We start from the raw sequence: 14,972 nt of genomic DNA, 5'->3' as shown, positions 1-14,972 counted from the left end.
AACTGAATATTAACTAATGACCACTGAATATAACTGAGATACATTGAACATCAGCCACCATATATGGTAAACTATGGAAACAAAAGATTTATGCATGGAATCAATTTGTTACATGGATATGGCTTAATAATAGTTCTGCCAAGAAACCAGAGGGTCACGTAAATCCTTTTTCCATTGATTCTGTAGATTTATGTTGATTTACTTTCTTTTTTTTCTCTCTAACATTGTTGTTTTAAGTAGTAAGTGTGCTGTTGTTGGGGAGGTAATAATAGATTTTTTATTGTTTTGTCATTAGGATTCAACCTACAACCAGCAGTTAATTATCCCCAGTATAGGATTACCTTTGAAAACCAAAGTATTTGCAGCTGTCCAAGCCACTAATCTGGATGGCAGGTAATTTCAAAGTCTTATCTTTTTTAGGTCAAAACACTTTGACTGCCCAAACCCTCATGAGTCATAAAGTTGGCCCATTCATTTTTAAACTCAGTTTGAAAATATTATCATTGCCACACCATTTAGGCATGCTACTAAAAAGAAATAACAAATTACAAAGTTTAAGAGGTTACACTCATGTTGTGTCATTAATCGGAAAATAACAAGTCTTCCCACAAAGAAGGCGAGTGGTTCTTGGAAGGGGGTATGGGAAGATCTGGGATGCTGAAATGTTGTATTTCTTCATCAGAAAGATGATTAACCAGATGTAGTCATTCTGTGAACAATTGATTTGCTTGCTTTTCCATATGTATGTTACTCTTCAATATGAATTTATTAAAAAATGAAAGGACTCTGCATAAGAGTGTGCCAAATTACACAAAATGATCTCCAGAAACATCTCTATAAAAAAACGATTAAATTTTGGATGATACTTAAGAAAATTCAGAGCAATCAAACTGAAATGGAACTCAAAAGCTGAAGCTCTAACCCTGCCTTATTAAAAAAAAGTAATGTGAAAATGGCCTCTTTTGGATTGCTCATGTATTATTATTTAAACTTTGCATCCTAAAGAGATTGGTATACTCCAGAAATTTCGTTCTTCTTTACCTTCCCTCTTCCTGTCCTGAAAAATATTTCTATTCTTGTATAAGTCTTTAAAATTGTCCTTTAATAATGCAGGAGTTTTTTCCATTTCATTGGCATTCACTACCCATGGATTAGTTATTTTTTATAACATCAGAGTTGGAGTGGACTAATGTATAAGTGTGAGCAAAATCTAACATTATAGAGGAAGGATGTGGATGTGTATGTGCCTCATGGCTTTCTTCTCCCTAACACAGTGTCTACTGGGGACTCCACAATCGCCAAATCACTGATTCTGATATGCAATTTATGCTCTAAACTCCTTTGCTGTATTTGCTATTATAATATTCTCTGATTCTGTTAGAGACAGTCATATCTAGAAACAAAAGGCTATTGTTTACAGTGAACATATAAGCATCTATGTAGCTCATTTTAAAGTTTACTTCTCAGACTTTGACCATTCAGTTGTCTCGTACACAATTATTTATGACATTAGCCTTGACTCCCTTACTGTGAAATTGACAATTTGGTGCAGATTTTTAAACATTTTGAGTTTAGGAGAAAGTTATTACTTTTTAAAAGCTTGTATGGGTACATAGTAGGTGTATATATTTATGGGGTACTTGAGATGTTTTGATGCAGGCATGCATGTGAAATAAGCAGGATGGAATAAGAGAAAGTTTTAATAAACAATAAACCTCTGCAAATAACAGGTAATAAACAATTATATTCCAAGAGATAATAATTTTGTCAATATTTACTTCCCTTGTATTAGTAACTAATACCCAAAAAGAAATTCTGACTCTAGATTATGTTTGCTTACATTCTTTCAGATGGAATGTTTTAATGGATTATTGCTATACAACTCCATCAGGAAACCCAAATGATGACATTCGATATGATCTCTTCCTTAGGTAAGACTTAGCTGTCTAAGTATTGTATTGATACCAATGACCCAGTTGTAGATAACTGAAATGGAAAATCTAAGTCAGATAAATTATAAATCACTAAGATAGCTTTTGAATTTCAAGTTTTACATTTTGAACTTTGAGTCCTTATAAAGCTGAAAGTTTAAAAGTTGAGAGAAGTTTTCAACACAAAATGCTGATAAAGCTATTGTTGAATCAGAGTTGTAAGTAAGTTAGGTCCACCAAAGATATTTTATTCATGTTTAGGAGATATGGGAATATTTCACTGTCTTAGGAAAAGCATAGTTAGGACATTATTTGCAGGAAAAGAAATGCAATGGAGGTTACTATTTATCTGCAGCTAGACTGGCTCATATGTCAAAAGGAGAGTAAAATTAAAGTAATGGTCTGGATAATTTAGACCCCAAAATACTTTTGTTCATTTATCAGTATTTAGTATAAAACTATAATATAACCTACCACTCCTTTTTTTATTAGAGCCAATAACTTCATCTTCCTTCCCCAATAGACAGTGATAGAGTGAATGTAATATACATTTGGGGAAAGAGGACATTGATCATAAAACCATTCAATCATCCCAGTTCCTTTTCAGCATTTTTATCTGACAGCCGAACAGACTTGAGAGTAAAGCAATGTCTTCTAATCATGCTTATAAAGTGCAGTTGGCTCAGCTCACTGCAGCTTATTGACACATGATGGAAGTAATGTAATGGGAAACCAAAAGAATACACTTTATTGGCTAATCAAGGGTGAGATGACGTTCAGAGGGTATGGTCAAACTGTTACTCTAACATAGCCTATTTCTGGAAATGTTAATTTGGGCAACATTTTTGGGAAAAAATGTCAGTATGTATCAAAAGCCTTAAAAGTTTCATATTCTTTGAGTCTAGCTTTACAAATTGGGAAATGCATTTTAAAATATGTATGATGTTCTGGTCTATCAGTGATATTTACAATAGTAAAACATGGGAACGAATTATATATTTAGCCATAAGGAAATAGCTAGGTGAATGATGGACAACCAGTAAGTTGAGAGTCCATACAGGTATTACAATCATATAGAGTTATGTCTTAGATAGAAAAAAAATGGTTGGCTTTCTCTTACCTTCTCCCTTTTTATCTAATTGGTATTTCTATCTTTGAAAATAATTGATTCTTTAACATTTAAAGGTATTAAAATATCAAGGAAAAGGATCATAATATATAATTGTGTATATATAATGAACTTCATTTATATAACAGAGAAGACTGTAAGGAGAAACAGCAAGAGGCTCCCAGTGGTTATTTATGCTTGGTAGGGTTATGGATTTTTTTTCACATTTCTCTTATTTTCCCAAACTTCTATAATCCTCATATATTAATAATCTGGAATATGATCATCAGACTTCTTGTGTGAATATAGAAGCAGCTTAGTTCTCAATCTTTTCAGTTTTCGTATTGGAAACGATTCAGAGTGAAATGTATAAAGAAAAATAATTTCCCAAATGTCCTTTTGTGTGAATGTAGGAGGAAAAGAAAACCTAGAAATTCTAAAGGAAATGTTAGTGTTGATGAAAACAGTTAAGATCAAGAGAAAATGGTGTAGAAAGCAGTGTAGAAGAGGCGGTAAGGAAGGCAGGGAAGAAAAGTGGGTGCTGAGGGGTCCTAAGGGAGTCAGCTCCCAGAAGCAGCAGGAGAAATACACACCTAGAAGGAAAGGGCACTACTTCGAATGGAAACTGCTATCCCCCGGGCTGGGGAATCTGAAGAATGAAACAGTAGAGAATGCTCAGAGCCTCAGAAGTGGCAGATCTCAGAAAGTGCCAGCAAAAGCACACCTTCTGAAGGTGAAGGAATCACCTGGGAAGGCAGGGGCTCTGCCTTGGTGGCAAGGCTGGTGAATAAACCTCAGGAACCCAGAGCTGGTGGTAGAACCCGTGAATATCTTTTAAGCTCAGTCAGCTGCACAGTTCTGCTCTATTCAAAGACAATTGTTATTGAAAAACAGAGGAGGGAGCCCTTGAGTTGGGGAAACCCTTTAGGAAGGTATTTACCATTCCACACTGCCTTAGGGGTCCTAAAAGTTTTAGCTTTAGGGAAATCCAACTCTTTCAAACTTGAATGATAAACAGATGCAGGTATTTCTTGCAGTATTCCAATATTCTACAGGAAAAATATCGAAAATGGCAGAAAAGAAATTTTAAAGATGAATTAAACTCACCAGAAAACTGTTGCCATGGAATATATAATATATACATTCCAACATTCATTTTTAAAAAGCAAAAAGCATCATGGTTATGAAGATAGAATTATGAGAACTTAGGTAAGTAAGGATAGGACAGTAAAAGTCATGGCTATGGAAATGTGAAAAGGAAACTGGGATAAGTGAAAATAAATGGAAATATAAAAAAATGTATGAAAGGAAGGGACACGTAATTAGAAGACATTCAAAAGGTGTGCAGATCACAGCAGAAACAGTGTGGGACATGGAAGATAAGTATAAGAAATACAAATAAAAATAAACAAATATAAAGGAAAATAAAAAGAGGAATAAGTAAGATAGAAATAAAAAGGTGAGAAAGGGAATTCAATATATGTATAATATGCATAATTAGAATTGTCCACCCAAAAGTCAAAATAATAGAACACCATGTTTAAAAATATAATCCAGGAACACTTTCCTAAATTAAAAAAAAATCTGTCATTGACATAATGAATTGATGCCCTGGATGAAATTGAAGATTTCATTAAGCAGAAACCAGGGGAAATATAAAAAGACATAGAAATACAATAAAAAATTAGAGATTTTACCTCTTAGAAAACTTACTTCTGGTGGCCAACAAGTAAGTAAGGAAGTCAGGATATAGGAAATCTAAATGACATAAGCAATAAGCTATATACAGAGAGACAACAATTCATAACAATATCAAAAACCAGGAAGTCCTCACCACTGGAAGTTGTAAAACCCATAAATAAGACTTGTATCAAAAATGAAAATATGAATCAATGTTCTGGAAGAAGTTAAGAAAAAGTAGGTTCCTTGAAAAAATACGTTAATAGAGAATCACAAGCTAATCAAATCTAGAAAAAAAGGGATAAATGACAAATACAAAAAGATAAGAGGGGAATCAACATGGAAATGAGCAGAGTACGGTTCTATCAGATATCACAGTCAATAAAATGTCTACAATTATTAAAGGAATGTCATATTATGCAAGGCTAGCCACATAGACAAAAGTCACAGAACAGTAAACTGAGAAATAGATCCCCAAACATATAGGAATTTAGTGTAAGATGGAGTGTGGAACCACAAATCAGTGGGATAAGTAGATTTTTAAAAACAGTGTTGGACATGGATAATAGTAAGATAAAAGATAGTATTGGACCTATACTTCACTCAATACACCATAATAAAACCTAAATAGATTATTAATTTAAATGTAAAAGCTACAACTTTAAAAGTGGTAGAATAAAACAAGAGAAATACCTCAAAACTTTGGAGTAAGGAAACTCTTTTCAGTCTAAATACTAGAAGCCACAAAATAACATATTGAAAATTTAACTACATAAGAGTAAAACTGTGAACACACGCGCGCGCGGTGCGCGCGCACACACACACGGAATGTCCAAAGCCAAATAACAAAGTGAAACAATTTGTAACTTATATAACAACCAGTAACCACTCTTCTTAACACATAAAAGAACTCATAAGAATCAGAAAGAAAATGGCCAGCAACACAACAGAATTTGGTCAAAAGACATAAACCATTTTCAGATAAAGAAATGCAAATGACTATGAGATATGTGAAGATATACAAACTCATTAATTATAAGAAAAATATAAGTTAAAATTATAGGGTGATAGTTCATTTTTACTCTCAAATAGGGAATAATAAAAAGTTTTATCCATACATTTTGCTGATGTAGCTCTGGAGAAGTAAGCATTGTTTTCATCTATTGCTTGTGAAGTCCAAAATTGAACAATATTTATATAGGGCAATTTGACAATATCTATTAAATGATGTATTCTGATATATGGATGTATTCTGTAGATAATCCTGTACATGTTCAACATGATATATCATAAGGCTATTCATTATTACTTCATTTCAAAAAAGCAAAAGATTAAAACAATGCATGTACATAAATAGGAAACTGATTAAATAAAGTCTGAAACACGTCCATGATGAAATACTATACAGCTGTGGAAGAAAATGAGGAAGCTCTCTAAATGTTGATACGAAAAGATCTCTAACACTGCTAAATCTTTAAAAGGCGAGGTACAACATAGCGTAGACAATATGCTATCACATGTTTAAGGAGGGAGGACAGTAAGAATACATTGCTTCAGTTTCTATTTTCATAAACCCTGGGAATGATGTGAAAATAAATGAGAATGAAAAGAAGTGAGATCGCCTCTGGCAGGTTTCTATATATTTTAAATTGTTTGGATTTTTGAACTATGTGAAAGTATAATTCTTCTAGCTATTATTGCAATCAGAAACTGATCTGTTTAAATTTTATGATCCAGGTTTCATTGTCATATCTGTTGAATTAGCTTATACTATGATTAAATGTCTGTAACGTGGCATGGTTCTGTTAGCTCTTAATGTAATGGCGGATCCTTAATACGGTAGAAATTAATTTACAAGTCTCAGTAGGTTGATACTTTCCAGTGATGTCCTGTTTTCACGTTCCCTAAAATTTAGCTGTGACAAGGATCCTCAGACCACTGTCATTGAGAATGGCCGAAGCCAGCGGGGCCGGTTTTCGTTTGAAGTGTTCCGATTTGTGAAACACAAGAATCAGAAAATGTCCACTGTCTTCTTGCACTGTGTTACCAAGCTCTGTAGAGCAGATGACTGTCCCTTCCTTATGCCGGTATGTTTTGAAGAACTTCATTCTAAGTTGTTGAATTGATCTAAGCTGAAAGTTTATCAAATGTCAGAAACTAATTTCTGCTTGGAAAGTGGATAGGTGTTAGGTCAAATAGTTTGAAGTAGGATTTATTCATTTATCTAGTAAAGGTCTGCTAAATATCCTACTTTGTGCCAAGCATTGTAGTGGGGATACATAGATGAGGCATGCACAAATTCTGAATTTAATTAGATTATCTTTTAGGATCATGAGCTAGTCACAGAAGAAAGCAAGACAAAAATCTTATGGTGCAAAGGCAGACAAATATATGGTAGTAATAGGCGGTATTCACCATTGCAAGAGAGTTAAATCAGGAGAGGTTGAGAGGATTGGTGGAGATGAACTCCAGCTGTTACTTTGAAGTGGACTGAACCCCAAAGAACCAAAATCAAGACTGTGAGAGACACTGCTGGCCAAACGATGGTCAAAGACACAGACACATAAATTAGTGTGATCAGAGAGCTTCTAGTTCTTCAGGAGGGTTGTAGAGCAGAGTAGAGATGATTGGAAAACCCGGGGAGCGCACTGGGCTGGTGCTGGAAAGGTAGATTGTGGTCAGATGGTCGGGAAATCACTGAGATTAAAGGCTAAAAAAGCAGTGAAAGGTGTGCATCTGAATTGCATACAGTCACCATTAAAATAAAGATCCATTTAGTAGTGAATTTAAAAATTCTATTCTGACTGGCTCTCTAGGGTCACATCATTATTAACCTGAGAAAAACGCAGGCCCCTTTTTAATTTGAAATACCGTTAATATGTTTATATTTATGTTCAATTCATGCATAAATGGGAAGCTATTTCTTCATACTCATTGATCCCTTTGGACTAATAAGCAATGTCAGATAGGGGTAAATGGAGAGTCCACATTACCTTGAGTCCATGCTGACCAACATTTCCAGGAAGGATTTATTAAAGGCTTGAGAGAAATAAAAGTAGAAAAGTTTGATAAACACAGCACTTTTTCAAGAGAGCCACTGAGCTATGTAAATTAATGAGGCAGTGCACAATTACAGAGGAAGGAAATAAGAAATGTGGCCCAAGCCAGGGTAAGAAACACTGTAGCAGTTACATGCAAAGTAATTAAATAAATGCACAGAAGGAAATGAATAAAATTAAACATGTGGTATCTCTTCCAAAAGAATCTGCTTTCCAAATGGCCATAAAGAAACAATTCTGTGCCGGTGTGGAATTTCATTTGTTTTCATTAACACCTCAGATTTGCAGCCACAGAGAAAGGAGAGATGCTGGGAGGAGGACGACTTGGAGCTCCCAGAGCTCTTCTGGCAGTGCGGTGCTCTCTGCTGGTCCCATCATTACTCGGAGTGGTAAGTGTGCTCCTCCTTCTGTATGTAGTAATAGACGGTTCCAAAATGCCTCATTACTTGGCTTCTAACAAGAACTCAGAGTGGTTCCTAAACAGCACTAATTAACTGTGAGACAAGATAAACTGCTAAGCAACTTTAATTTCACAGTAGTTTTCCTGTTTACTCAACTTTCACACAAAGGGCAATATTGTCTTTACTACATTTCCTGTTTATACACACACACACACACACACACACACACACACACACACGAGTATGCCATGATGGACCTGTTTTTTTTTTTTTTTTTTTTTTTTTTTCTTTTTTTGAGACGGAGTCTCGCTGTGTTGTCCAGGCTGGGGTACAGTGATGTGATCTTGGCTCACTGCAGCCTCCACCTCCTAGGTTCAAGAGATTCTCCTGCCTCAGCCTCCCGAGTAGCTGAGATTACAGGCGCCTGCCACCACACCTGACTAATTTTTGTATTTTTAGTAGAGATGGGGTTTCACCATATTGCTCAGGCTGGTCTCGAACTCCTGACTTCCTGATCCGCCCACCTCGGCCTCCCAAAATGCTGGGATTACAGGCGTGAGCCCGGCCCATGCTGGACGTGTGTAATCACCCCGTGAATACGCTTCACCCTCCTCTGCCCTGCTGTCACCCATGACTACTAATTTGAGTGGACTGCAGCCTCTAGCTCCCTTGCCCTCTAGTTTCTGGCTGGGCTTGACCAATCAGTGGTGCTGTAAGCAGATGGGAGGGCACAGAAATTGTGGAGTCCACAGGGCTCCTCCTAGACAATTCTCTCCCTGTAACTACTCTGAAAACCCTCTCCTTGTCCCTTAACTCTCCTCTCTCTTGTGAATTTTCTACGTCTTTATAAGTAGCCTATTAAACACTCCGTATATGGCCCAGTTTGAGTACCATTTGTTTCCTTTCAGAATTGTGCATATTACATACTCTCATCTACTGCATTCATTTGTGCTCATGAATTTATATGATCTAATGGACACAACTCTTTATAACTCTTTATAAACATATTCTCAGGTATACAAATATATGTGCATACATGTACCTACACACACACACACACACACACACACACACACACACACACAGTAAATGGATGTAGATTTTGTAGGTTTAAGTCAGTGTGAACCCAGAGACTTCCGGAGTCCATTGGATAAAACAGAGATGTGGCATGAAAAACTCTGAAACTAAAGCCGGAAAAACAGGTTCTACGTTTAGCTTTTGTTCTAACATGCCATGTGAGTAGAGGTTTTGTTTCATTTCTCTGGGCAAATGTTTCTTCATTTTTAAAGTAAAAGTTTTTAAAAAGTTTAAAAAGTTTTAAAATGTTTTTTTCATTTTAAAATAAAAGTTTTAAGATTTTTTTTTTTCTAACTCTTATCATTCTAAATTTTCTCCCAAAAAAGAGAATAATTCTGATTTGGATTATATGCTAATAATGTTTTCTCCATTTTATATTAGCCTTAATGCTGTTATTATGTTTCAGTTAAATTTTCGGTACCTTTTCTCCATGCTGCCCATCCCACAGTCAAAAGAAAGTTTTGCCTGAAATAGGCAAATCAGTAAAAAGTGGTTTTGGCCCAAAACATTCAGACAATTGTGTAGTCCTAACATTATTTAAAAACAAACCTATAGGCCCTTTCAATAATGCAGAGATATATTAAATATGAAATTTCAAACTTAGCCCGTACTCCCTGAAGATTTTTGGTATGTGCTCTGACTGGTTTAAAAATGACTGGTTTGGTCAGGCACGATGGCTTATGCCTGAAATCCCAGCACTTTGGGAGGCCGAGGCGGGTGGATTACCTGAGGTCAGGAGTTCGAGACCAGCCTGGCAACATGGTGAATTGCCATCTCTACTAAAAATACAGAAATTAGCCGGGTGTGGTGGCACACGCCTGTAATCACAGCTACTTGGGAGGCTGAGGCAGGAGAACTGCTTGAGCCAGGGAGGCGCAGGTTGCAGTGAGCCAAGATCATGCCACTGCACTTCAACCTGGCCAACAGAGTGAAACTCTGTCTCAAAAATAAAATAAAATAAAATAAAATAAAATAAAATAAAAGACTGGTTTGTGGCTTGTGAAAGTCCCATTTTTGATCTCTATCTAGCTTTCAGAAGTGGCTCATAGAATTACATTGAATGGAAACTCAGTTCTTGCTGCCAATAATTAGGATTGCTTTTGGGTAGGCACAATAAAAGAGATTTTTATTTCCATGGAGCATATCTAGAGTCAGTTTGCTATAAGAAAAGAAATTTAAAAGTGATATTTCTTCTGTTCATCTTGGGTAGATGGCTTTTCCTCCTTAATTACCGTCTTCCTTCTTGCCTATGCAGAACTAAGTATTACAGTTTTTAAATAATTTGTTAGCTGTATTCATCCATTCTAATGTTGCTAATAAAGAAACACCTGAGACTGCGTAATTTATAAAGAAAAAGAGATTTAATGGGGTCACAGTTCCACATGGGTGGGGAGGCCTCACAATCATGGCAGAAGGCAAAAGAAGAGCAAAGGCATGTCTTACATGGTGGCAGGCAAGAGGGCATGTGCAGAGGAATTGCCCTTTATAAAACTGTGAGATCTCGTGAGACTTATTCACTATCATGAGAACAGCATGGGAAAAATCGACCCCATGATTCAATTACCTCCCATGACATGTGGGTATTATGGGAGCTATAATTCAAGATGAGATTTGGGTGGGTACACAAACCATATCATTAGTGTAAAATAATTTTTAAAATTCAAAAAAGATTCTAAGATCCCCCAAATCCCAGCAAAGATAAATAAGTAGAAGTCTCTAATTCTAACATAAGTAAACAGTTCTCTAGGTTTATAGGTTTCATCCATGCCATGTCCAGTTGCCACAAAGAGCTATCACAATGCCTCTGATGTCATGCCTGGATTTCTTTCCAATTTTCAACCAGTTTCCACCTCAAGAATGTCACTTATTGCCCAACTTGCTAGAGTTGTCTCGGGATCACCTCCAGTTTCTCCATCGGCAGAGCCCCCAGAGGAGCACACTCACACTTTCAGAGTTCCTTTGAATCCTCTCTCATTCTCTCTGGAATTATTTTTAAATAATTTTGATACATTTTGGCATGGTCTTCTTTAGTCATCATGGTGGTCTCACTGCTTAGAGGAACATATATAAAGATGTTTACATTGTAATACTATGATACCCATGAAAAAATATATTTTTAAAAATTCTACATGAACACAGAACTCAGAACTCAAGCCCTATCCATCCATATGCAAATCCTATGTAAACTTCATGTTCAGCTTCATGACCAGAACTACCTTTTTTCCTTAGTTTCGCTTTATTTTTATCTTAGGTCAGCTAGAATTTATCTCTTCAGGTCCTGTGGTCAATTTTATATAGACAAGTCCAATTTCAGGCTTGATTTGCTCTCTTCAAAGCTCTCTGATTCTTGGAAGTTTTGCTCTGTTTGCTCATTGAACCACTCCTTGTCCCTAGACATCTAGCTTAGGTCAAGTTCAGTAAGTTGTTAAACCTCAGAACTCCTGTTTTGTTTTGCTTTTTAATGAAATCAAATCCATTCTGGATATTTTTTTTACCCAACATTGTTAATAGTTTTGTTACTTGACTTAGGAAAATCTTCACACCCTCATAATGCAACCCCTCAAGAGAAATTTCCTGAAGTGTTCTTATTTAAAACTTCAAAATGCTAAAGGTGCTTGGATAGGGGAGTGCTTATCAAAGGGTGCAATTCTGGAAATCTAAAGGCACCAACACCAGAAAACAATACCTAATTGTTTTGTTTAATTAAATTCCTGTGGAGAAACCCAAGCCATATTCTTGTTCAATTATTAGAGTAGTTAATAATTCACTTGAGCATGCTTGTTTAGTCTCTTCATGGGACTGGCACTCTTCTAGGAACTGGAAATACAACAGAGAACAGGCCACAGACTTTGTCCTTGGAGATCTTAGAGTTCAGAGGTAGAAACAGACTATTAACGAACATAACACTGTGGAAAGTAAAAAGGTCGGCGCTTATTAACTTGAAATGTGTGGTCTATTTTACTATATAGGTTATTAAAGTTTTTTAAAAAAATAGTTTTCTAGTGCTAAGAGAAAAAAAATTATTCTGCATATATCTTTCGTGGTCTTTTTATTATTATTATTATTTCAACTACTTACATGAGAAAGCAGAGAATGACAATTTATCTGCCACTTCTGGCTTTCAAATGACTGTGGCATTGCTGCTATCACCTTCCTCCTATAGGATTTCAAATAGATAAATATACTCTTGGAGACCCCCAAAAGTTTGGTATTCCAATCAGTTCTAATTCCAGAAGGCTTCAGGTGTTTCTTTTAGCATATATGTACGTGTGAAGACCAAGTGGGTTCGAGGAAAAAACAAGCTGTGGTGCGATAAAAGTCTCCTGAAAAAATGTCTACCTTCCCTTTCAAGGCTTTACAGTGCTTTGATGTTTTGTTTGTTTGTTTGCTTTGTTTGCAATAATATAAAAATTGGAGGCTACCAGAAATAGCAACTAGATAAAGCAATTCTCTCCACCTTTATCCACTATCAAATACAATTCCAAATAGTATTAGAATATCACAGGTTTTGATTTCAACCACCTGCCAAAGGTAGTACGCTTTCATTTATTCAGAGTCCTGGAACCTGGATTTTGTCATTCCAGTCTCATTTGGAAAAGGGTGCGTCCTTTCCCCACACGGGGAGATTTTGTCCACAGCCAAGTCCTCATTAATGACACCTGAAATATTGCTTCTATAGAAAGTGTTGGTGGTAATATGGGGAGTGAGGGGGACAGTCTGACTTTTGTTAACCTTAGGAGGCAGAAAATAGCAGAGAGGGCATCTAGTCATAGCACTTTTGTCTTATTTGGAACACTTATTAGAAAGGAACTTTCTATTTTTTAGTTGAAATATTTTAAAGCAATTAAGTGTGATTTCTAAAAAAGACAATAGCTTTCAAAAAGAAATTTTGTACCATTATATATTCTCCCCCTGTGTTCCAGTGAGGCAGCTCATCTTGGGAAAAGAGCACATGGATATTTTGGAAGAATTGTCATAGTCCATTCATCCCATCTGTTTCCATGAGAAGCAAGTGTGATTATAAAGTAGTGTTGGTTAGAGATTAGGATTTTTCTGAATGTTGTATAATAAAAATGTGTGTTATTTTTCTTTTTGTCCTATAGCGATGCATTGCACCATTCAAAAGAGTGCTATGAATGAGTACCGTATTAATTTTGAGCATTGTACTTCAGGATCAGACAGCATCGTTTCTGCCAAGATTCATGTGTCTGAAAAAAAAATGGTGTCAGATATTTTATAAATATCTCACCAGGTTCTCCCCTTACTTGTTTTAAATACTCATCCTAGAGTTTCATAGCTTGAGATATTCATCTTCATCACCAGAAATAGTTTTCATACTTGGCCAGTTTATATTATTTTAGGAAAAGGACTCTGAAACTGAGCTTTGTTTTAAGCATATGTTTACTCTGTCATAAAGGCTGTGACAGATGGAAATTTCTTTATCTGTAAAATGGGGGTAGCAATAATATCCAAACCATATGGCTTCTGTGAGAATGAAGTGTGATAATGTATGAAACAGCAGTTTATGAACTATGTAGTTTTATACACATATTGATTGTAATAATATTTATATTCCAGAAATAAACAGTCAATTGCACACATTATATGGTTCAAATAACAAACACAAATATTAAAACACAAATATGAAATTATTGTTATTTCAAATATGAAATATGAGCTCATACAAGCTCAAGGGTTAATAGCAACATGATGACAAATTGGACAATAAAAATTGGGAAATCAAGTAATATGTTTATCACATCTATTATTGTATTTGGCAGGGAAAAGTCAAAAATCAACAGCTTCAATCTTTTACTTAACAGATGCAAATAAAACTACAACTCAAGCTAAGTAGTCATGTTTTCCTTTCATATAGTTATTAAGTGTAAATTTATCATCTTGGAACTTAAAGTGATGTGTTTGCAGATTATGTTGGACAAATTGGCAATACTTAAAATAGAGTGGCACTAAATAATGAATATTCTGTATAACAGAATAACAAATAGCAGGTTATAGGACCATAAAAAATGTAATAGCTGTTAACAATTACTGCCCCCACTAACCTGACTGGAGAGCTAATGATGAAACAAAGTTGGCAGGCAAGAAAACAACATAGTGTAGATTTTTTTCGATTACATTTGTATACCCAGGACAGGTGCAGAATGTGGGCTTGGGGAATAGAAAGATGATGAAATCCAGGACATATGAAACAGGGCATGGAAAAGCAGAATGATTTAGGAGGCCTTTCATTTTTGCCTTACTCAAGGAGATTATGGGTGGAAGTAAGAGGAGATATAGGTAAAAATGTAGGTACAAAGTAATTATTGATCAGAATAAACAAAGGTAAATATTTGGAGAGATGATGTCACTTCTCTTTTCCTGTTTTTTCCCCTCAGATGAGACTCCAACCAACAATTCACAACTTGGTAAGATAATTAACATATTTTGCTGTTTTTTTTTTTTTTACATTTTTGGTGATCAGTTACAAAGCTGTAATCATCTCAGTGTAATGAGCTTGAGTTTTCCAAGTTTGGTACATTTTAGATAACAGTTCACTGAGGGTTTTCAAGCTCATATGTGATCTATTGGTCAATTTTTATAGCATTTGATAGCTTTTTGGTATTTTTGGTTTTGGCGGCCCATGGGCAGCCTCTAAACCATACAATCCTTTGGTATTGGGTTGAATTACAGTCAAATAGATTGTAACACAATTCAG

At 35.6% G+C, this 14,972-nt stretch overlaps 1 protein-coding gene across 1 annotated transcript in view; it reads left to right on the top strand.

Moving 5' to 3' along the window:
• ZPLD1 (zona pellucida like domain containing 1) overlaps positions 1-14,972 on the top strand; it is a 60,678-nt gene that overhangs the window by 43,287 nt on the left and 2,419 nt on the right. The window contains exons 6-10 of the mRNA XM_050778949.1: positions 296-393; positions 1,851-1,931; positions 6,635-6,806; positions 8,059-8,167; positions 14,653-14,682. Coding sequence (XP_050634906.1) covers positions 296-393; positions 1,851-1,931; positions 6,635-6,806; positions 8,059-8,167; positions 14,653-14,682 — 490 coding nt within the window. The remainder of the gene's footprint in view (positions 1-295; positions 394-1,850; positions 1,932-6,634; positions 6,807-8,058; positions 8,168-14,652; positions 14,683-14,972) is intronic.

This window comes from Macaca thibetana, chromosome 2 (genome assembly GCF_024542745.1).
Source record: "Macaca thibetana thibetana isolate TM-01 chromosome 2, ASM2454274v1, whole genome shotgun sequence".
NCBI lineage: Eukaryota > Metazoa > Chordata > Mammalia > Primates > Cercopithecidae > Macaca > Macaca thibetana.
This window is presented reverse-complemented; position numbering and strand designations above follow the sequence as displayed.